Below are 22500 nucleotides of genomic sequence, written 5' to 3' on the forward strand. Positions count from 1 at the left end.
CCCGGGGGGGGGGTGTAGCAGGGAAGATGGAGAGGAGTGCACGGGCTGGAACGTGTTCTGCATGTAGACTCAACAGGTCTCGTTCATGACTCTAAGAGTGCAAGGGGAGGGCCTGAGAGAAAGGGAGGCATCTAGGGTGCCTCCTGGGATTTTATGGGGCGTTATCACTGGCAGGTGCTTTGAGATGCGTGTTACAGGTGTGAAAGGAAAAAAGTCTTGTTTTCTTTACACCCCTCTCTCCTCCTACCCCGCCTACAGACCCTCTGGCACCAGGCGCGTGGGCGTTTTCCCCACCCCAGGCAATCCTGCAGTTCTCTGTGGACACCCTGAGTGTCCTCCAGGGTGACTCCGTTCCGGACACTGTTTACCTGGACACAGCGTCCGATCTCACAGCTTAAGAGCTCAGTCCCACGAGACTGCTCCCCCCACCGGGCAAGAGTCCCCCCCCCCCCCCCCGCCCCAAGTCCCGAGCTGTCACCTGTGCTTCTGACTGGCCGGCTACAGATCAGAGGTCCCCAGGTCCCCCTCCTCACGTTCGGTCACTTGCTAGAGCTGCTCACAGAACTCAGGCAAACAGTTAACTCCCTAGATCAGCAACTCATTATAAAAGGATACAACTCTGAACAGCCAGACGCAAAAGATGCTTCCGGCAAGGTGTGTGGCAGCCGGTGCAGGGTTTCCCTGCCCTCTCCGGGTGCGCCGTTGCCCCAGGACCCCCACGTGTTCACCAGTCTGGAAGCTCTCCAGACCTCTCCTGGGAGCGTTTTTTTCTGTAGGCCTCCTTACCTTGGTGTGATTGATTACACCACTGATCCCTAGTGATTCATTCAACCTCTGGTCCTCCTTTCCTCCCTTGGAAGTGGAGGGGCGGGACTGAAACTTCCAACCCCCTCCCCCGCCCCCAACTGTTTCCCCTGGCCAACGGCCCTCATCCTCAGGTGTCTGGGGCTATCCCCGAGTCCCCTCATTAATATAACTCAGGTGTGGTTGAAAGGTGGCCCTTTTGTCCTTCTGGCTCCCATCTTTTAGGTAATTCCAAGAGTTTTAGGAGCCCTGTGCCAGGAACCAGGACCAAAACCAAATATGAATTTTCTTATTATAAATCACGTGATCACACGGTCTGTGATCGGCGTGGGCTGAGTCAGGGCATGATTCCTGAGCAACTGACTTTTAAGCCGATCAGATATATTCAAGACCGCAAGCGCTCTCTGGGTAGATTACTGTAGGATGAAGAGTAACAACTGAGGTGTTCAAGCTAAAAAGAAAAAAAAAGGGGGGGACCAGTGACAGCTGAAAACACCTGCTTTGTGCCTGATAGTCTGTAGCAAAGAAAAAAATACAGTTAGGGATGTCCGTCTGGGCGAGGGCTTTTGAGCTCTGGGAAGCGATTTTCTAGAGTGGCCAACGGATACCAGCTCCAAGCTGGTGGTGTTTCCTGAGGCCCTGGGCACTCTTCAGGGAGGGCTTGCTGGGGATGGAAAGTCGCCGCGGTATCGGCCTTCTTTAAGAGAGGATTCACTGTGGGTGAATTCAGAGACCCCTGTTCAGTGAGGGTGCCGCCTCCCTTTTAGGGTGTTGGGTTTTCGGCTTTGGCTTTGGCCTCAGGGTGCTGGAGGTTACGGGCTACAGGGAAAATAATCAGTTATTCCATATGGTTCGTACCACAACCTAAAAAAACCTCCGTGAGCTTCATAACCGCGGAGCGCCGCTGTGTTGGAGTTTGGGCCACAGGCGGGGAGGCCGTGGGAGTGCACCTGCGGGGGGGAGGGGGAGGAGGGGTGTGTGCGCATGCGCGCCTGTGGGTATGCGCATGTGCACCTGCGTGTATTCATTTCTTCGGGGCTCCTGGCTTTTATTCGCAGAGAAGTCTTACCTGGTCCCCGTAACAGGCAGCATTTCCCCTATGGCCGAGCGTGTTTGTGAAGGCTTTCTCACAGCCGATCTCCGAGAGGTGACATCTTACCTGTGTGTTCTCAGAGTCACCAGTGCCGGTGGAGACATCAGATCCTCTGTCCTGGGAGCAGGTGGCGCAGGGCGGGCGTGAGGGGTAGAGTGTGTCTGCGGCCGCAGGGAGAGGTCGGAGTAGGGCATCATCAAGGGCCCAGGGCTCACTTCTGGGCATTTATACTTGGCGGAAAGCCAAGGGCAGTTCTGTTCGCTTTTGCGTTGGAAGCAATTTGATGGAATTTAAGACACAAAATAGATGAATATATGGGAAGGGGCTGGGGGAGGGCGGGTAGCGGGGAGAGGGAAACAAACCACAAGAGACTCTTAAAGATAGAGAACAAACAGGGTTGGGGGGGCTAGATGGGGGATGGGCATTAAGGAGGCCATTTGTGAGGATGAGCACTGGACCTTATATGTAAGTGATGAAACCCTGGGTTCTAGCCCTGAGGGAGCCGTGAAGGGCAGCAGGGTGGTTTTCTGCCCCCTCCCCCACTCCCTACCCCATGAGAGCTTGGGGGACAATAGGACAGGGCTGCAAATGGCCGGCAGGGATGGTGAGGACATGGTGAGGTTAGAAGGTCTCCTGAGGTCACGTGTCGGGGTGGCTGAAGCCTGGAAACGTCCAGAGTCTTCTCTCTCCCTGATCTGTGGGTCCCATTCACTCTGTTGTCATTACTCATCTTTGAAAAACAGGTGTATTTCACATCCCTTCCGCAGTCTATTCTGAAGACGATACGTTTTGCTTCGCTTAGCTTTTGTAGACTTAACACAGTGGATAACTCAAAGAAAAATATTCTTTTTCATTTGTTTGCTTAAGTGCAAAAACAGGGAAATTTCCCAGTGACAAAAATACATCCTCCGGGCTTACTTCAATCTAGGTACATGATGGGTAAAGGTGGGAGAAGGATCCAGAGAAACAGGATGGCAGAGGAGACCCCACAAACGCCAGGTCCCCCTTGTCTCTGGAGCTCGATGCCTTGTATACACCGTTTTTTACCAGGACGTTAGCATGGTTTTCCCAAAGGGAAGTTTCCCAGAGTTATTGGACGTTAAAGTCTCAGGTCTGTTTTCAGAAGTCATGGATGGCTGTTAACTTGCACCCAGGAGAGCTGACCTGCTCTGGCCAGCTCACTCAGGGTCACCTGCTCCCGCACCCTGAAATCCTCAGGCTTTCTTGCTTGTCCCTGGTTTTTCCCATTTGGTCTGCTCCCAGGGAAACCACTCAAGCTGGGCTGGTGCTCTGCGCAGAGACTCTGGAAACCAGCCCGTGATCCCAGCCCCGGTTTCCTTGCTGACCGGTGTAAGAGCGTGGCCGTCAGCTGGGTGGTGTTCCTTGTTCCCAAGGGAGAAGGCAGTGTAGATTTTAGGACAAGGCACGCAGCATCCAGAAATCCCTTACATCTTGGAAGAATACATCACAAGATTAAGGAAATAAAACTGGAGTACCCGTGGGGAATATGAAAGTTGCACTTGATTTTCAGGGACCACATGCTTAAGTGAGGGAGTGTTTAGTTTGAAAAAGTTTAAAGAATATATACTGTGTGTATAACTTCTCTGAAACAATTTTTTTTATTGTCTATTCATTTTTGAGGGACAGAGACAGAGCGTGAGTGGGGGAGGGGTAGAGAGAGAGAGAGATACAGAATCCACGAAGTAGGCTCCAGGCTCTGAGCTGTCAGCACAGAGCTCGACGTGGGGCTCGAACTCACAAACCGCGAGATCATGACCTGAGCCGAAGTCGGACACTGAGCCACTCAGGTGCCCCATAACTTCTCTGAAACAGTTGATGTCCCTCATTCGTTTATACTAAAGACCGCAGGAATGGTGATGAACTTGGACCCTGGAACCTGAGCTTTGCTCTGCCGCTTAAGAGCTGTGTGTCCTTGGGACTGTTGCTTAACTTCTCTGTGCTTAGTCTTCTCATCTGCAAAATGGGAATAATACTGGCGGCTATGGGTAGTGAGTGAGTTATTATATTCACAGTGGTTGGAACAGTGCCCGATTCATAGTAAACGCTGTTACAATATTAGCTATTTAGCTATCAGGCGCTTTTTTCTGAACTCTGTTTCCTCACTGGTACAATCAGGAGGGTGGACTCCCTCAGTGGTTCCACGTTCTGGCTGAACACTAGTGTCCCCGGGAGAGCTGTTGACATCCTGATGCCTGAACCTCTTTCCCTGCCTCCCTTGAAACAAAATCTATGGGGAAAGGGCCGAGACATTCGCGTTTTTAGGAAAGCCTCCTCTGTGATTCTGGGACACAGTGAGGCTGAGAACCAGGGGAGGAGATGGTGCTGAGATGCCTTCCAGGTTGCGAGCCATCATGCCGTTTCTCTCTCGAGGGGTGTTCGCTTCCCTTCCCGTTCCCGGTGCGCTAACGTGTGCAATTAAACTTTTCTTCCTTCTTTGAAAAATTGAGGTGAAAGTTCCATAACGTAAAATCAACAATTTAAAAGTGTACAGTTTGGGAACATCTGGGTGGCTCAGTCAGTTAAGCGGCCGACTTCGGCTCGGGTCATGATCTCGAGGTCCGTGGGTTCAAGCCCCGCGTGGGGCTCTGCGCTGACGACCCGGAGCCTGGAGCCCGCTTCGGATTCTGTGTCTCCCTCTGTCTCTGCCCCTCCCCTGCTTGCGCTCTTTCTCTCTTAAAAATAAATAAACATTAAAAAAATTAAAAATAAAAGGGTACAGTTTCACCGCATGGACGTTCACAGTCCTGTGTAACCACCACCTCTGTCTAGCTCCTCGCCATTTTCATCACCAGAAAGAAAACTGGATACCCCATTAAGCCTTCCTCCCCGCCCCTGGCATCCTCCAATCTGTTTTCTGTCTCTGTGGCTTTACCTATTCTGGATTTATCCATTTAGCCACTGATGGGCATTTGGGTTGTTTCTACCTTTTGTCTCTTGTGAATGATGCTGCTGTGAACATTTGTGCCCAAGTGTTTGTTTTTTTAAATTTTTTTTTCAACGTTTATTTATTTTTGGGATAGAGAGAGACAGAGCATGAACGGGGGAGGGGCAGAGAGAGAGGGAGACACAGAATCGGAAACAGGCTCCAGGCTCTGAGCCATCAGCCCAGAGCCTGACGCGGGGCTCGAACTCACGGACCGCGAGATCGTGACCTGGCTGAAGTCGGACGCTTAACCGACTGCGCCACCCAGGCGCCCCTTGCCCAAGTATTTGTATGAGCACCTGTTTCCTTTCTTTCTTCCTTCCTTCCTTCCTTCCTTCCTTCCTTCCTTCCTTCCTTTCTTTCTTTCTTTCTTTCTTTCTTTCTTTCTTTCTTTCTTTCAACATTTTATTTTTTGAGGGATGCAGAGACACAGAGCCTGAGCAAAGGAGGGGCAGAGAGAGAGACACATACACAATCCGAAGCAGGCTCCAGGCTCTGAACTATCAGCACAGAGTCCGATGTGGGACTCAAACTCACGAACTGTGGGATCATGGCCTGAGCCGAAGTCGGACCCTTAACCGACTGAGCCACCCAGGTGCCCCTGAGCACCTCTTTTCAACTCTTTTGGGGAACGTACCTACCAGGGGAATTGCTGGATCGTACGATAATTCTTGATTTCACTTCTCGAGGATCTTCTCGACCGCACATGATTGACTTTGAAACTCTGTTTTTGGCCCTCACAGATCTTCCTTGACCTGTCCCCACTGCCTGAAACAGAGCAACACCTTTGATCCTTTCCTGTGTGTGTCACTACCTATCCCCTTGCACCAGACGAGGTACGTGAGCTTGAATCCCCGTCCTGAGGCCCTCCTGGGTACCTTCTGCCTTGCACCTACAGTTCTATCTGTCTGGCGTCTCAGCCAGCGTCTCTTTAGAAACTAGCCTTGCAAAGCCGGTGATGGTCAGTTGTTGAATGTTGACACCGTGAAAGGCTACCGCGTCCCTTCTTTGGCCGCAGAAGGAACTATCCACAGCGCTTCTGTCTGTCGGCACCGTAGCCAGGCTTTCGTCTCTGGCCTGCTGGGAAGCTGGCACGGGCCTGTCACCACCTCCCGGCAGACCAGGGGCCAACCTATAAAAAAAAAAAAAAAATTTGTCGCCACCTGCTTCTCCCTGCTTTGCTTCCAAATCCTTTTTGCTCTTTGTGAAGGTGTAGGAAGACGGTTTCTTTCAGGAGCAGAGAAAAAGGGAAGGGGGTGTCGAAGGAGAGGAGAAAAACAGAAGAGAGGAGGGTAGGGTTCAGTAAGAGGCATGGTGGGCTGGGCTTTTACAAGTAAGAGGCACGTAGTGTAGGAGTTCTAGAAGGCCGGGTCTTGGCATGTGACCGCTAAGACACCTGGCCAATGTCGGCCTCGTGGCCGTTTGGTGAGCACTGCATTGGCACTGAGACGGCTCTCTCCCTCGTTTTCTCCGAAAATATCATCTCTTGTGCCCTCCGCTGCTGACCTCCATCTCTAGGATGCAGCTGAAGATACAGAGCTCCACACAGCCTCTCCTGGCCACTTGATCCCCATTTCTGCCCCTCTGTGCCGCAAATGCACCACTGGCTTGTCCATCACCGGTGATGCCTACTGATGGTTGTGAGCTCAGATTCCCGGCCTGACGCAGCATCGCACGGTGGTTGGGAACGCTGACTCCGGGGCTCGTCTGTCCGGGGTTCAAATCCCAGCTGTGTCCGTGAGCTGTGCAGGAAGGAACACGAGGCACACTGGATGACCTAGAGGAGTGAGCCCCAGTGCGCTGGTGGGGACAGTAGGAAGCAGAATGAGACACACAAGAGAGTGTCCAAGGGAAAAGAGTCCAGAGGGGCTTGAGGCGGAGGGCGTGGGGGAGGGTGGGCGGAGGGCAGAAGGAAAAGTGTCCTATTACTGAGGGGAGTTTCAATAAAGGACAGCGTCATCAGTGGTCCTGAATCGTAGTGGAAGAAGCTTGACCATTTTACATAACAGATTTCAAAGTTTGCTTTTGCTGAAGGCGATGGATTTAACAAACGGAACCTTGAGATCTCAGATCTGTACTGTGATTGTCAATCAGATGCCTTTTATTTTTAACTAGCTTTAGAAAACTGTGCGGGGAGCGGAGGCCCTTCCGCCGCCACCTGGTGACGGTATACCTAAAGTACGGTTGGCTTGACCCTGAAGCAGAGATTAGCCTAAGTGTTGGACTTTGACCCAATGTCATTGGTGTTGGCAGTTCATGTCCATCCTGTAAGGATGTGGACATCTTCGTGTTTTCCAGATTCTTGAGCGTCACGTTGGTCTTCCCCTCGAAGAGCCAGCGGTTCCTGCGGGTTGGCCTGGCCGTGCCAATCCTCAGCACAGTGGCATCCCTGAGGAAGATGGTCGCAGAGGAAGGCGGCGTCCCTGCGGATGAGGTGTGACGGAATTGCACGGGGGGCCCGGTCACCGAATGACTGGAATGCTAACTGGGCCCGCTGACCAGGGCTGTTTAGGCTAATTTCTGGTTCCCAGGTGACTCCCTAGTGACTCGTGAGTTTCTGTTTGATTGGTGACAGTCCCTGGTGTCTGTCTGGCATGACCGAGCCTTGACCTCTCCCTGCGTTTACTCAGAATTGCCAGAAAAGGATGAGCAAAATCGTCATAATTGCGACCCTAGTAATTGCAACGCCAGCAAACCCTCCGTGGTGTTTCCCAAGTGCTGGGCGCCATTTTATGAACTTCATTCGTAGCCGCTTTCATTGTCATCACCTTGCGAAGTCAGTACCACAGTTCTCCTCCTCCTACCGGTGAGCCGAGAGGGGGCCCTGAGAGGTTAAGTGACCCGCCCGAGGTCACACAGCTGGTAAGCAGCTGACCCAGGATTTGCGCGCAGGTGGTTTGACTTCACGGCCCAAGCTGCGTACTTCCGCTCCTGAGAATAGGAACCAGGACACTGAAGGGGCGATAAGTGACAAACGAGCAGCTACTGAGGATGTGTGAGAGAGGAGGTTTAGGGGAGACTGGGAGGGCTGTGCACTGCCTTTTTTTTTTTTAAAGGGGTCTTGGTAAGGAGGTCGGATTTACTGTGACTTTGAGGGCAGAACTTGCAACAGGGACCCCCGTGAGAGGGCAGGGTGGAGGTGACGGTGGTCAACAGCCATGTGGCATGATGGGAAGGAAGGGTTTGGAAGAGGGTTCTTCTTAGGATTCAGTCAATCTCTACTTTTCTGACCTTGGACAAAGTAAGCAACCTGTCCTCTGCATCTTTTTTTTCCAACTTTTTTTTTTTTTTTATTTATGGGACAGACAGAGACAGAGCATGAATGGGGGAGGGGCAGAGAGAGAGGGAGACACAGAATCGGAAACAGGCTCCAGGCTCCGAGCCATCAGCCCAGAGCCCGACGCGGGGCTCGAACTCACGGACCGTGAGATCGTGACCTGGCTGAAGTCGGACGCTTAACCGACTGCGCCACCCAGGCTCCCCTGTCCTCTGCATCTTTAACTGTAAAATGCAGATTTTACATTTCCCCCCGACGACCTTGCAGCATTTGGGGCACCTGGGTGGCTCAGTTGGTTGAGCATCCGACTTCGGCTCAGGTCACGATCTCGCGGTCCGTGAGTTCGGGCCCCGTGTCAGGCTCTGTGCTGAGCGCTCAGAGCCTGGAGCCTGTTTCAGATTCTGTGTCTCCCTCTCTCTCTGCCTCTTCCCTGCTCATGCTCTGTCTCTCTCTCTCCCTGTCAAAACTAAATAAACAAAAACAAAATTTTTAATGTTTAGCCTTTCTGTTTAGGAATAACACACATGCTATAAAGGATGCGCACCTTGAGGGTGTGGTTTGTTGAGTTCTTCTGTGCACATCCATCCATGTAACCTCCAAGATTACGCACTCTGTGGGCTCCTTCCTGCCCCTACCCAATCAGTGCCTCTGATCTTATCAGCGTTTTTACCGGGGTATCACGTGGGGGAAAAGCGTGTATCTTGCTTGGTGAAGTCAAAGTGCTCTTTGGAGATATATTGAGAGAGAAAGAGAAAATAGGACAGGGGGTGACAGTCTTGGGAGAAAAACCACAAGGGGAAAAAATGCCCAAAGGGGGATGTCTGTGAGGTGGAGTTTGCACAACTCAAAGAGTAAAATAATTGTCAGAAATTTGAGAAGTGTGGTGCGTAGGGAGGTAGGAATCACTTGGGATTCCTAAGTGCACAGGCAGGCATTTTGATTGGAACTTCAACTCTGCTTTATTTTAACTGGCGGGTTTATTCCCCTTACATTATCTATGATCATGGATATACTTGGATTTATTTGTATTTTCTTTTTATGCTTTCTGTTTACCCTGCTTTGTCTTTGATTCCTTTCCCTCTCCTTTACTGCTTCTGTTCTATTGAGCAATTTTTATTTCATCTCTTCTGCTTTGGAACATATATATGCTATTTCTATGCTTCTTTAGTGGTTGTCCTTAAAACGCCAACATGCATAATTTAGCAAAGTCTTATGTTAATCTTCCCTAACAGCACAAGGATCTTGGCGTGCTTCAATCTCCCTTCCGCTGTTTTATTACTGTGGATATTATTGTCCAGTATTTTTTTCAATATTTATTTATTTTGAGAGAGAAAGAGAACATGAGTGCATGCGTGGGGGAGGGCCAGAGAGAGAGGGAGAGAGAATCCCAAGCAGTCTCTGCACTCAGCATGGAGCCCAATGTGGGGCTTGATCCCCTGACCTGAGATCATCAAGAGTCCTGATATCAAGAGTCCAGTGCTCAACTGACTGAGCCACCCAGGCGCCCCCTGATTGTCCGGTATTTTAATCTCTCCTCCCCTTTCTCCAGGTGTAGTAATGGTACTAGTTGTTATTATTGTGGATTTATGTAGTCAGCGCATGTTTACATTTACTAACGTCTACCCTTTTCTTTGGCTCATCATTTCTTCTTAAAACTCAAGTTTTTTTTCTGGATTCTGTTTGTTTGTTTGTTTTAACCCTGAAATGCATCTCTTACAAGAGAATTTTGTAGCTAGTGTGCCTTGAATGGGTTAGATGTGTTGAGATGTTGATTCCTTCAGCCCTCGAGGTGACAGGACCCTCAAGGTGGTCACCCCTTTTCTATGCTACAAGACCAACTTCTGCTTATCCCGGTGTTCCATCAAAATAAACTCCACATTTACCGTGATGTGAATAAAGTTGGCAAAACTATTTAGAAGTTCTTTCACTGGAGATCTGTTAACAGTAAACACTCTTAACTTTTCATCTGAAGAGAGCTTTATTGTATTGTCATTGCCTACATGATAGTTTAACTGGGTATAAAATTTAAAAACAAATCCCCCCCCTCTCCAATTTTCTTCCCCCATCTCTCCCCTCAGCAGTTTGAGGGAAGAGATTGTTGCCATTGGGGTATCTGTGGCCAATCTAATTGTTATACCTATTCTGTTTTATTATGAAAAATAAGTAGTGTTTTTCACCTAAAAGAGTAAAAGAGATGTTAGAGACTATCAGTGGCTTTTGGATTTCTTGCTTAAGTTTCCTTTGAGAAATCAAGAGGGAAAATTATCTTCCTTATTCCAGGTGATCTTAGTTGAACTGTGTCCCAGTGGATTCCAGCGGTCTTTCTTTGATGAAGAGGACCTGAATACCATTGCAGAGGGAGATAATGTATATGCCTTCCACGCCCCTCCACCACCTGGCCAGGAGATGCTCTCGGGTACGATGTTGCTTTGCGTAACCGTATTTGGATGTTATGAGTTACACGTTTGAGAGTGTACTCCTTGCATGCTAAGGCATAAGACATTTACTTTTTGAATTTGGACCTGTCAGGCTTATTTTCTCTGATATTTGCTATACAGATGGTTGATTGTCAAGAATTATCTAATCACTCAGGGGTTCTCAAAACCTTGATGAGTATCAGAGTCACATGGAAAGCTTGTTGAGGCAGAGGTGTGAGTCCTACACACACAGTTTCTGGTTGAGTAGGTCTGGGGTAGGACCCGAGAACTTGCATGTCTGACGGGTTCCCAGGGGTGCTGCTCCTGCTGGTCCTGGGACCACCCTTTGAGAATCACTATTCAGAATAGGTGCCCGGGTGATCTTTGTCTTTAGGACTCTTGTAGTTCAAGGCCTGTGTTTGCTTGAAGTAAAATGGTTACAGATTGGAGCAGTAGATGGCCAGAAAGGTTATTAAATGACTTTTGTTAACAACCCCACTTCCTGATGCTTGCTTTTCCTGAACTTTGCACTGGCCTAGAAGGTCAGTATCCGACAGTCTTCCGTGGCAGTTCATTATACATTCTGGCCCAATTAGCTAGTCAAGAAGGCCTGTATTTGGAGGAGCCTGGGCCAGCATTGCCATATAGCCCAAGTGAATCCTGTGCCCTTGGTCATAACCTCAGCCAGCCTAGGTGGCAGGCCATGGGAACCAGGTGTCTGGTTTCTCTGAGTCAACAGGGAGCCCCTGTGCCTGGAATCTGGAATAGGGCATTGACTGGCCCTGATTATGTTATAGTTCAATGAAAAGGCCTTCATGTCAGGTTCAGTCAAAGGTAACACACCTGTGCTTTGAAAGTCAAATTTTCAGACCGGAGTGGAAATTGAAGATTGTCTAACTCTTCCACATCCTCAAGGGTGAAGATTCTTACCTTCTATGTGTTCTTCTTTCGTTGGCTGAGAAAGCCAGAGCCAACTCATGGCTCTCTGATCAAGGCATAAAAGCAGCCCGAATCATTTTGGAGTATTTTTCAGATTGGTTTTGGGAAGTGTTCACTAAAATCCCTGCCCACGTTTTAATATTACGGGCTGAACACAATGGCAAATTCACTACCACGTATATGACCTTTGTATACCAGGTATCAGATGGCACAGGGGTCACATATCTTAATATCTCTTTCCTTAAAGTGCTCTGGAGTCTCCCAGGGGTGGTTGATAGATGCTCAAAAGAGAAGAGGGGCAGGAGAAGCCGGGGCTGTGCCCCAGCGAATTCTTTAAGAATGCACCGTAATTCTCTCTCTTTAGCTCACCCACCTGGTCTTTCCATCTCCCCGCGCTTGGCAGCCCATGGGGGTCAACGGTTACCCCCGCCTGTCCAGAGTGAGAACAAGGTGCTGATCCTCCTCTGTAACTTGGCGGGGTCCGGGCAGCAGGCCAGCAGGTATGTTTCATTCCATCTTCTTTTTATGTGATGCCTGGGATGTGTGGGCATGGACTTGGAATTCTGTCTAGAGTAATTCGAATTTAATAAAATCAAACATCCATTCTCAAGGTTAATCAACTGGGAGTAAGGTACTTTCTTATCATGAGGATCATCAGTAACCGCCTTAAGCAGATGGCGAACGAGGGGCTCCTGGTGGCTCAGTCAGTTACGCGTCCAACTTCAGTTCATGGTCTCGCACTTCGTGGATTTGAGCGCTGCGTCGGGCTCCATGCTGACAGCTCAGAGCCTGGAGCCTGCTTCCAATTCTGTGTCTCCCTCTCTCTCTGCCTCTCCCCTTCCCATGATCTTTCTGTCTTTCAAAAATACAAAAAACATTAAAAAAAAAAACACAGAACAAAGTTTTAATTATTAAAAATTATGATATAGGTTTGCTTGGGTGGCTCAGTCGGTTGAGTGTCCGACTTCGGCTCAGGTCATGATCTCACAGCTCATGAGTTCGAGCCCCGCATCGGGCTCTGTGCTGACAGCTCAGAGCCTGGATCCTGCTTCCGATTCTGTGTCTCCCTCTCTCTCTGCCCCTCCCCCACTCATGCTCTGTCTCTGAGAAATGAATTAACCTTAAAAAAAATTTAAAGAAAAAAAAGAAAGAAAAAAAGAAAAGACAATAGCGGGGTGCCTGGGTGGCTCAGTTGGTTAAGTGTCTGACTTCGGTTCAGGTCATGATCTCGCAGTTCATGAGTTCAAGTCCCACATCGGGCTCTGTGGTGACAGCTTGGAGCCTGGAACCTGCTTCAGATTCTGTGTCTCCCTCTCTGCCCCTTCCCTGCTCATGCTCTGTCTCTCTCTGCTTCTCAAAAAATGAATAAATGTTAAAAAAAAATTTTTTTTTATGATATAGGCTATAAGTAAAAAAAAAAAATTTCTTGAAGCCAAAAAATTGTAGTATAGACAGAAGAATATACAATGAAATCATTGTAACAGAATAGGCCAAAGTGTAATTAAGTATTATATGATAAAAATGGTATATTTCATATTATTAATGAATGAATTATTCAATATGTAAGGGGGGGCAAATTTATTTCTTTTTATTTGATATAATCAATTTTTTTACTCCCACCATAGATTTGCATGTATATGTTCTAGATTAATTGAAGAACTAATTATAGAAAAGGAATCCATAAAATAACTTGAAAATCATGTAGGGAAATATGTATATCTTTGGGTGGGGACTATTTTAACACCTAAGGCAGAAGGCTATAAAGAATAAGGCTAACGTTTTAGATGCATTTAACATTTTAAGCACAAACAAGAAGAAAATATTTACATCAGATGACAGGTGAAGGGCTCATAATCTATCGTGTAAAACCTAGCTCTGAAATTAGTGAGAGAAATACTCTTAGTAAAACAAGACACAGAGATTAATGTTAGCTCACGGAAGAAATACAAGCACAGATTAAAATAGTCCGCTTTGTTAGTAGCAGAAGAAGTTCTAATTGCAATAGAAAGATGCTGTTCACCTTTCAGATTGGTAAAGGACTTTTAAAACCTGACAATACTCATCCTGGGCCAGTGTCAAGGGAATGGGGCCCATGGTGTGGTGTGGATGGTGTGGCTTTTGTGGAGAGCAGCTTGGGTATGAATAGCTTTGGTCTTGCATATCCGCTTCTGGAATGTTATCCCAAAGAAACAGTCAGTCAACGTGCACCCATAGGTATATGTACAAGAATATATGTTGCTCCTGCCGTAGGCAAGCATCGCTCAAATTAAAAAGTGGGAAGCAGCCCAAATGCCTAACAGTAGAGAATAAGGTCAATAAACCCAGAAGACGGCACACGGTGCCTCTGTCCCTCCGGACGCACCACCTCAGATGTGTGCTGTGTTTCAGCAAAGTTTGTTCAACAGTGTGACATTTCCTATCCCATTGGACCTCCATACAACCTTGCGTGATGTGGCCACGGGACAGTCAGTGGTTGGTGATTTGTCCAGCGGTACCCACGGCCGAGCCACGGAACTGTGGCCGCAGCCACGTCTGGCATTCTTGGCACTCCAGGCCTTCCGCGTTGCGTTCATCAGCTGGGGATACGGAAAAGATTCCCATTGATGAGAATGCCCCTGATACGCAAAACCATCGGTGCGTCGGCTGCACTGGGCTCCCCCTGGCTTAACCCCTGCCTCTCCTCCCTCTGGCTCCGGGGTTCTCTTACTCTGCCATGGGGAGGAGAGCCCCAGCTGGGTGATCCTTTGCAGGCACCTGTTGCCACCACTGTGTCTCTCTGTGGCTTTGCATTTCTGGGCCTACTGTTTAACCCAGTGCGTCCATTCGCAGCAACGGTTCTCGCACGGGCAGTTTTGTATTATGCTGGGTGCTTAACTCTTCCCCGGGGGAGCGGTGGTCTTGAGCAGAGCAAACGCTCATGATTGTCGAGTATTGTTGGTTTTTCCTTTGCTGAGATAACCCGATGACCTTGGATTTTTCAGGTTTGGGCCACCTTTCCTGATACGGGAAGACAGAGCCATTTCCTGGGTCCAGCTCCAACAATGCATTCTCAGTAAGGTCCGCTATCTCATGAAGACTGAGGCCCCCCTCCAGGTCAGTGTGTGTGCATGTGTTGTGGTGGCTAGAGACGGGGGTAGGCATCTAGGAGTAGCTCGGGACAGACAAGAATTTGCTGTTAATGAGAGCGTTCAGGGGCGCCTAGGTGGCTCAGTCGGTTGAGCATCCGACTTTGGCTCAGGTCACTATCTCACAGTTCATGGGTTCGAGCCCTGCATCAGGCTCTGTGCTGACAGCTCGGAGCCCGGAGCCTGCTTCGGATTCTGTGTCTCCCTCTCTCTCTCTGACCCTCCTCTGCTCATGCTCTGTCTCTCTCTGTCTCTCTCACAAAAATAAACATTAAAAAAAATTTGTTTTAAATAACAAACTCAAAGGCAAAACCCCTTTTGGCCCTGCTCATTTATTTATTCTCAGATTGGTAGTTTCCAAATAAAAACGATATGCGCTGAAACCATTCCTTTTAGCCCCTAGAGTATCAGACAATATTCCGATGGCTGCTTGCAACAGACAATGTCAAAATTTTGAGGGACAGGTCGGGAGCCCCAGAATGTCAATTCCCACTGACTGTTCTGCATGTCAGGACTTCATAATCCGTGCTCCTTCCTGCTCAGGGAAGACCATACATTTAATTCAGGATTTACGTGAAATAGCACTTTGTCAAAGACCTTCTCTGCATCCATACCCGCCTTTATCTCTTAAAGGATTTTTTGTTTTTGTTTTTGTTTTTTTTGGCTCTACAGACTGCCCAGCAGATCTGCCGTGGTGCCCAAATTAGAGATTCTAACTTCTCTCTAAGTAGGTCAGAATCTCTTGTAATGGCTCCAGGTTTCCCCGAACCCTGTGCTCCTGATTTTTGCAAGTGTGAGACCACGTTTATGTGACGGTTGAACTCTGCTGTCTTCCTTCTCCACCTGGTCATACCTGCACTTTGCTTCCGCACCTCTCCGGCCAGTTAGTTTTCAGAAGCCCCTGGGGCAATCAGTGGGGCCAGCAAAATGCTAATAGAGGCAGCCTCGCACTATGGATGCTTTTTTACGGACTCATGGGTACATGTGTGGATGGGCCTGATTTTCTGTAGGAATGACGTGTTCTGAATGGTTGTGAGGCTCCTAGGAGAGCCCATCCGTTTGACCACGTTTCAGCACCATATGAAATCCTGGCTCGGGATGGTGATAATTTGAAAAGAACACATTGAGAATTCTTAACCTTGAGCCAAAGAGATTAAAAGTAGTGAAGGTTCGGGGCGCCTGGGTGGCTCGGTCGGTTGAGCGTCCGACTCTTGATTGAGGCTCATGATCTCACGGTTTGTTGGTTCGAACCCTGCATGAGGCTCCGAGGTGGCAGTGCAGAGCCTGCTTGGGTGTCTCTCCCCCCGTCTCTCTCCCTGCCCCTCCCATGTGCTCTCTCTGTCAAAAAATAGATAAAATAAACTTTAAAAAGAAAACTAAAAAAAAAAAAAGGAAATAATGAGGGTTCTAAAATGAATTTCCCTAGCTACGAATGAAGGACAGGAGAATGTCTTACGGAGATAACCGATCTGGTGGACAGAATGAATTTGTTGGGAGGGAAATTTCTTTGTTTTTCTAGTTACAGCTGAGGTCATCTCTGACCATTTTAAGAACTATATTTGCTTTACTTGGACACTCCATAGATTTTGTTTTTAATTTGTTTTTAATGTTTATTTTTGAGAGAGAGAGACAGACCATGAGTAGGGAGGGGCAGAGAGAGAGAGGGGGGGAGGGAGACACAGAAGCCAAAGCAGGCTCCAGGCTCCAAGCTGTCAGCACAGAGCCCGATGAGGGGCTCGAACATACAAACTGCAAGATCATGACCTGAACCAAAGTTAGGTGCTCAACAGACTGAGCCACTCAGGTACCACCACCCACCCCCGTTGATTATTTTTAATGGTGGTAAAAAATACAGAACATTTTAACCATTCATGAACGTACATTCGTTATATTCCTGATGTTGTAAGACCATCACCATTATCCTCACCCCAAATTTTCGTCATCCCTACAAAAACTCTGTGCCCATGTAATGACTCCCCAAGCCCCCAGCCCTTTGCCCCCGGCAGCTTCCACCCTGCTTTCTGTCCCTATGAATTTGCCTACTCTACCTATCTCATAAAGCAGAATCATGCAGTATTTGTCCCTCCGTGTCTGGCTTAGAGCCTTTCCAAGGTCCACACATGCTGCAGCAGATGTCAAGATTTCCTTCCTTTTTAAGGCTGAGTAATATTCTATTGCGTGTGTAGACCACAGGGTGTTTATGCACTCATCTGTTGATGGACACTTGGGTTGTTTTCACCTTTTGACTTTTGTGAATAATGTTGTGTTTCATGAATGTTTTAAGACTGCCTTCAATTTCAGAAATGTTAGAATATGGAAAAAAACACCCACGCACCTTAGAATAAAAACAGATGTAGTGTTTCCCTATGTGGCTTGTTTTGAAGTGTGTAAATACTCACTAAGCATTTCCTATGTAAAACAGATGCTAACTGGGGCACCTGGCTGTCTCCGTTGGTTGGGCATCTGACTTCAGCACAGGTCCTGATATCACTGTCCGTGAGTTCGAGCCCCGCGTCGGGCTCTGTGCTGACAGCTCGGAGCCTGGAGCCTGCTTGGGATTCTGTGTCCCTCCGCTGCTCACACTCTGTCACTCTCTCTCAAAAATGAATAAACATTAAAAACTAATAAATAAAACACGGTTCATGGTTTTGGAAGATTTAATGTATTACACGGTGTTAGATCACCACGTTAAAAGGTACAGTGTGTATCTTCTGGAAAAAACAAAGACCTTTGTATCTCTAGGTTTTGAATACTAATTTTTTTTTAATGTTTATTTATTTTGAGAGAGAGAGAGTGTGTGCTTGTGAGTCCGGGAGGGGCAGACACAGAGGGAGGGAGAGAATCCCAAGCAGAGTCCACACTCAGCACAGAGCCTGACAATGGGGCTCGATCCCACAGCCATGAGATCATGACCTGAGCTAAAATCAAGAGTCGGATGCTTAACCGGCTGAGCCACCCAGGCACCCCTTGAATACTAATTTTTAAGGGAATACTCAACATAGACTATAAACAAAAAGGGTGACAGTCTTTGAGTAATTTATTTGCACCTGAGAGTCTCGGCGAAATCAACGTGACGATAAGCCGGTGGCTGTGTTTTTGTCTCAGCAGAACCCGGGGTCTCTGTTCTCCATCCGGGTGGTGGGGCTTTCTCTGGCCTGCAGCTACTTATCCCCCCAGGACAGCCATCCCCTCAGTCACTGGGCAGTTGACAGGTAAGAGGACTGTTCCAGATTTGGTGAGAGAATGAATGCAATTGTATTTGACCGGACTCCTTTGAGGTTCTGGGTTACTAAATTGATTGTAATCTTAGCTGCTCTTGATAACTTGCCTTCCAGTCCCGGCCACTCGTGTTAGGTCCTTAGACACATTCTGTGTCTTCAACCCATAGGTCTAGAGAAGGGCTGTGATGGCCACTTTGAAGATGAGGGGTCACCGAGGTTCTTAGGGATTAGTTGACTCGCTCCTATGTGTGGAGCTAATGGCCGAGCCTGAATTGGAACCCATTTCCCCCTGAGCAAGAAACCCAAATGCGTTCAGTTAGGTCATGCTTCTGAATTGAGCCTGGATGTCCCGTCTGGGGTAGAGGAGAATTCTGCTCGAACCAAAGAACACTCTGGCTGCGACTGAGGCATAAAGCCGGTGTGCCCACCCCCACGGCCGTTGCCAGGCAGCACCCACAGGCACCGTGATACCGGAGAGGCGCACTACGACTTTTCTAGCGCGTTTGCTCCTTTTCCCACAGACACAGCGTGGTCCATCCCATCCTTAACTTCCTGGCTTGGTCCGCAAAAGCTGAACGAATCTATAACGTAGACGTGATATTGTGGTTTCCAATAAGAAATAGTAATGGGTCTCGCGACACAGAGCGCAGAAGACCCTTGGGATGCTTTTGGTGGTAACGGCTCCTTTCAACCACACCTGAGTTTATATGATTGAGGTGTCTTCTGGAAAGAACCTAAGGATGGGGCCTGGTTGCCAGGACAAGCCAGTCATGTGATTAAAGGTTGGAACTACTAGTCCCATCCCCAGACCTCCGGGGAGCCAAGAGGGGCTGGAGATGGAATTCAGTCCCCAAGAGCCGATGATTAATCAATCATAGGCATGATCGAAGCCGAAAGATCATGACCTGAGCAGAAATCAAGAGTCGGACGCTTAACTGAGCCATCCAGGTGCCCCATGTGATATTTTTTTAAAACACGAAAGGCCTAGGGGCACCTGGGGTGGCTCATTCGGTTAAGCGTTTGACTTTGACCCAGGTTATGATCTCGCAGTTCGTGGGTTTGAGCCCCCACATTGGGCTCCATGCTGACAGCTCAGAACCTGGAGCCAGTTTCAGATGCTGTGTCTCCCTCGCTCTCTGCCCCTCCCCCACTCACACTCTGTCAAAAATAAACATTAAAAAAAAAGTAAATAAAGGCCTGAGGTGCCTGGATGGCTCAGTTAAGCGTCCGACTTCGGCTCAGGTCATGATCTCCCGGTCCGTGATTTCGAGCCCCGCATTGGGCTCTGGGCTGATAGCTTGGAGCCTGGAGCCTGTTTCAGAATCTCTCTCTCTTTCTCTGTCCCACCCCGCTCATGCTCTGTGTCTCTCTCTGAAAAACGAATAAACCTTAAAAAAAAAATTAAAGGGGCGCCTGGGTGGCTCAGCCGGTTGAGCGGCCGACATCGGCTCAGGTCATGATCTCGCGGTCTGTGAGTTCGAGCCCCGCGTTGGGCTCTGTGCTGACAGCTCGGAGCCTGGAGCCTGTTTCAGATTGTGTCTCCCTCTGTCTCTGCTCCTCCCCCGCTCGCACTCTGTCTCTCTCTCAGAAATAAACTTTAAAAAAAATTTTTTTTTTAAATTAAAAAATTAAAGGCCTGTTTGCCTCTCCCCCATTAGAGACCCGTATCTCCAGCCTAAATTTATCCCTGAGATACAGCCTGCCTCCCCCACCCCCACCCCTGTCCTGCTTAACCGTCTCTCAGATGTGCCATCCAAACGTTTGCTGCTCGGAGCTCTTCCTGCTCAAGCCTCTCCTCCTCCTCTCCTCCTCCTGTCTCCTGTGTCAAAATGGTGGCCATGTGTCTACTGAGGGACCTAAGCTGGAAACCTGAGAGCCATTCTTGAGTTCTCTTCCTCATTTTCCCTCACCCTCAGCCCATCCTCAAGCCTTCTTGTTCCGAACCCTGGCAGCTACTCAGCTCTGCTCCCTGTGTCCACGTTCACCGCCAACGCCTGGGTTTGGGCCCATGGAGCCTCTTGGCTCGATGCCCCGGGAGCCTCCAGACCAGGGCCCCTTCCCTCCCTGTGTGTCTGAAACCCTCCGGTGGCCCACGGGGATACGGTCCACGCTTCCGGTGGCAGAGCTCGCCACCCGCCCCTATCTCCCTGTGTGGCCTGCCCCTCACCGGGCTGAGGTCATTCCAGCGCAAGCCCTGCCCTCTGCTCCCGCCGAGCCCTCTGCCTGCAGGGCCGTTCTCCCCACCACTCTCCACTCGCCTGGCTGTCTCCTGCTCATCCTATGCAGGAAATCTCTGGGCTCACGGCAGCCCTGGTGTCCTTCCTCCGAGTCCCGATAAACGCTCTGGGCACTCGCAGCCATCGCTTATGCGCGTCTCTCCCGTTAGACGCTGAGCTCCGTCAGAGAGGGTAGAGGGTAGGGATCGTGTCCGTGTGATGCTTGGAATCTCACCCTCCCTCCATAAACCCCGAGTGCTGCCCTCTTTCCTTTGAGTCCAGGCCGGGATCAGGAGGGGAGATCGTGCTGTCTCCTTAACCGGTGTTTCCACGCGAGGGGCAGACTCCACGTTGTTAGACCTATACCTCTCCCTTTTTTTGTGCCCCCAGGGGTTTTGTAGGACAGAATTAGGGCCTGAAGCTACCAGCTGTTTCTGCCCTCCCAATGTAGACGCCAGCCGAAAAGTAGACTGAGGGTTGAGGCAGAGGGAGCTCAGTACGTTGGGTTTATCCGTGAGGCTGAGTCGAGGATGTGGCTCAGATGACAGAGTATCCTGTCTGTCGACTGTTTCCCCAGAATGGAATGTCATTGTCTCCCGTCAGCAGGGCTCGCTGAACTGGGAGGGCTCGCCCCAGACACACCTCGTTCCGTGCCCCCCCCACCCCCTCTTGCTCAGCACGCTGTTGACGCAATTCCAGCTGAGACCTGGCAGTGCTCACCTACAGGATTTTGTACCTTCCGTGAGCTCAAAGCCTGTTTTAGAATGCTCCTGGATGGGGCGCCTGGGTGGCGCAGTCGGTTAAGCGTCCGACTTCAGCCAGGTCACGATCTCGCGGTCCGTGAGTTCGAGCCCCGCGTTGGGCTCTGGGCTGATGGCTCAGAGCCTGGAGCCTGTTTCCGATTCTGTGTCTCCCTCTCTCTCTGCCCCTCCCCCGTTCGTGCTCTGTCTCTCTCTGTCCCAAAAATAAATAAACGTTGAAAAAAAAAAAATTTAGAATGCTCCTGGTGACAGTTAGGGACGCATGTGACACCCCCACTTTTTTCTCGTGATAGTTATTTACTTATTTTGAGAGAGAGGGAGACAGAACACAAGTGGAGGAGGGGTAGACAGAGAGGGAGACACAGAACCCGAAGCAGGCTCCGGGCTCCGAGCCGTCAGCACAGAGCCCGATGCGGGGCTCGAACTCACGAACCGTGAGATCATGACCTGAGCTGAAGTAGGATGCTTAACCGACTGAGCCCCCCAGGCGCCCCTCTTGTAATGCATTCTAAATGCTCGGGTACAGACAGACGTTGTCGTCACTCGTCTGTGTCTTGTGGATTTCGGGACAAAGCTTCGCCCTCTCCGCTCGCTCCTTGCCTCGTCTGAAACGGGCTGAGCCCAAGCAGCTGGGAAGCGCTTACGGGGTGGTTTACCCTGAGAGTTTCTGCGTCTTTGAGGGTCTGGAAGGGGAAGGCCTTTGAGGCCGTGGATGCGGTCGAGAGGTGCCTGTTCCGCATTGCGGTAGAAGCAAAGTTAGAGGCCCGTAGGAGGCGTCGTCGGAATTGGGGCGTCACATAGGACACCCAGGTGGCACTGCCCTCTAGACACCGAGAAGATGGCTGAGGCTTCAGTGGGAGAGTGGATCTGTGTCCTTGCTCACAAGGGAGCCAGTGGAGAACGGTCAGGGGTGGTGGGTTCCGGACGAAGCCTTCAGCAGACCCAACTCCCCAGATATCCAGCCTCGGTTACCCTCAGTTTTGCTGCTTCTGTTTGGAACAGCGGGTCCTGGGGTTGGAGGCAGAGGTGTGGGAAGGAGGCCCCGTGCTTTCTGATGGGCTCCCCTTTCTCTCCTCAGGGCTCTGCACCCCAGGAGGCCAGGAGGCCCCCCGCACGTCAAACTGGCCGTGGAGTGGGATAGTGATGCCAAGGGGCGGTGAGTTCAACAGCACTGGGCTCCAGCGGGGAGGAGAGAAAGGCCTGGCTGTACACATAAGTCTGCCTGTGCCCGGTTCCCCCCAATGTGACTGAAGGCAGTGCACACACCTCCTTAATGCCATGTGATCCAGGCCTCTGAGAAAATGCTAATGACAATTCTGTGCATTAAAAAAATTTTTTTTAATGTTTATTTATTTTTGAGAGAGAGAGAGAGAGAGAGCGCGAGCACAAGCAGGGGAGGGGCAGAGGGAGAGGGAGACAGAATCTGAAGCAGGCTCCAGGCTCTGAGTTGTCAGCACAGAGCCCGATGCGGGGCTCCAACTCACGAACTGTGAGATCGTGACCTGAGCCGTAGCTGGGTGCTTAACTGACTGAGCCACCCAGGTGCCCCCTAAGTTTCTGGTTTTTTTTGAGCATGCCCTGTGTTGGTCAAGTGAACCTTGTGGTCCAAGAGGACTATTCCAGGTGTATCCTATAAGTCTGCATGCCAGTTAGCAGGAAGGAGAAGGGAGAGGGCCAAGAGATGCTTCCTTTTCTTAAAGGGC

The 22500-nt window shown here is 49.7% G+C and overlaps 1 protein-coding gene across 5 annotated transcripts in view; it reads left to right on the top strand.

Annotated features, from left to right (window-relative positions):
• Positions 1-22500, top strand: part of USP43 (ubiquitin specific peptidase 43) — a 64907-nt gene that overhangs the window by 19623 nt on the left and 22784 nt on the right. For 3 of the 5 annotated variants that reach the window (XM_086686013.1, XM_086686012.1, XM_086686010.1), the window contains 7 exons: positions 5585-5677; positions 7140-7275; positions 10399-10534; positions 11839-11974; positions 14456-14567; positions 17708-17811; positions 21876-21953. In XM_086686013.1, the coding sequence (XP_086542139.1) occupies positions 5585-5677; positions 7140-7275; positions 10399-10534; positions 11839-11974; positions 14456-14567; positions 17708-17811; positions 21876-21953 (795 nt within the window). Of the gene's footprint in view, positions 1-5584; positions 5678-7139; positions 7276-10398; positions 10535-11838; positions 11975-14455; positions 14568-17704; positions 17812-21875; positions 21954-22500 lie in introns of all 5 variants that reach the window. The other 2 variants (XM_086686011.1, XM_086686009.1) reach the window with 1 other exon arrangement.

The sequence above is a fragment of the Puma concolor genome, chromosome E1 (assembly GCF_028749965.1).
Source record: "Puma concolor isolate L17-30 chromosome E1, mPumCon1.1.hap2, whole genome shotgun sequence".
Classification (NCBI taxonomy): Eukaryota; Metazoa; Chordata; class Mammalia; order Carnivora; family Felidae; genus Puma; species Puma concolor.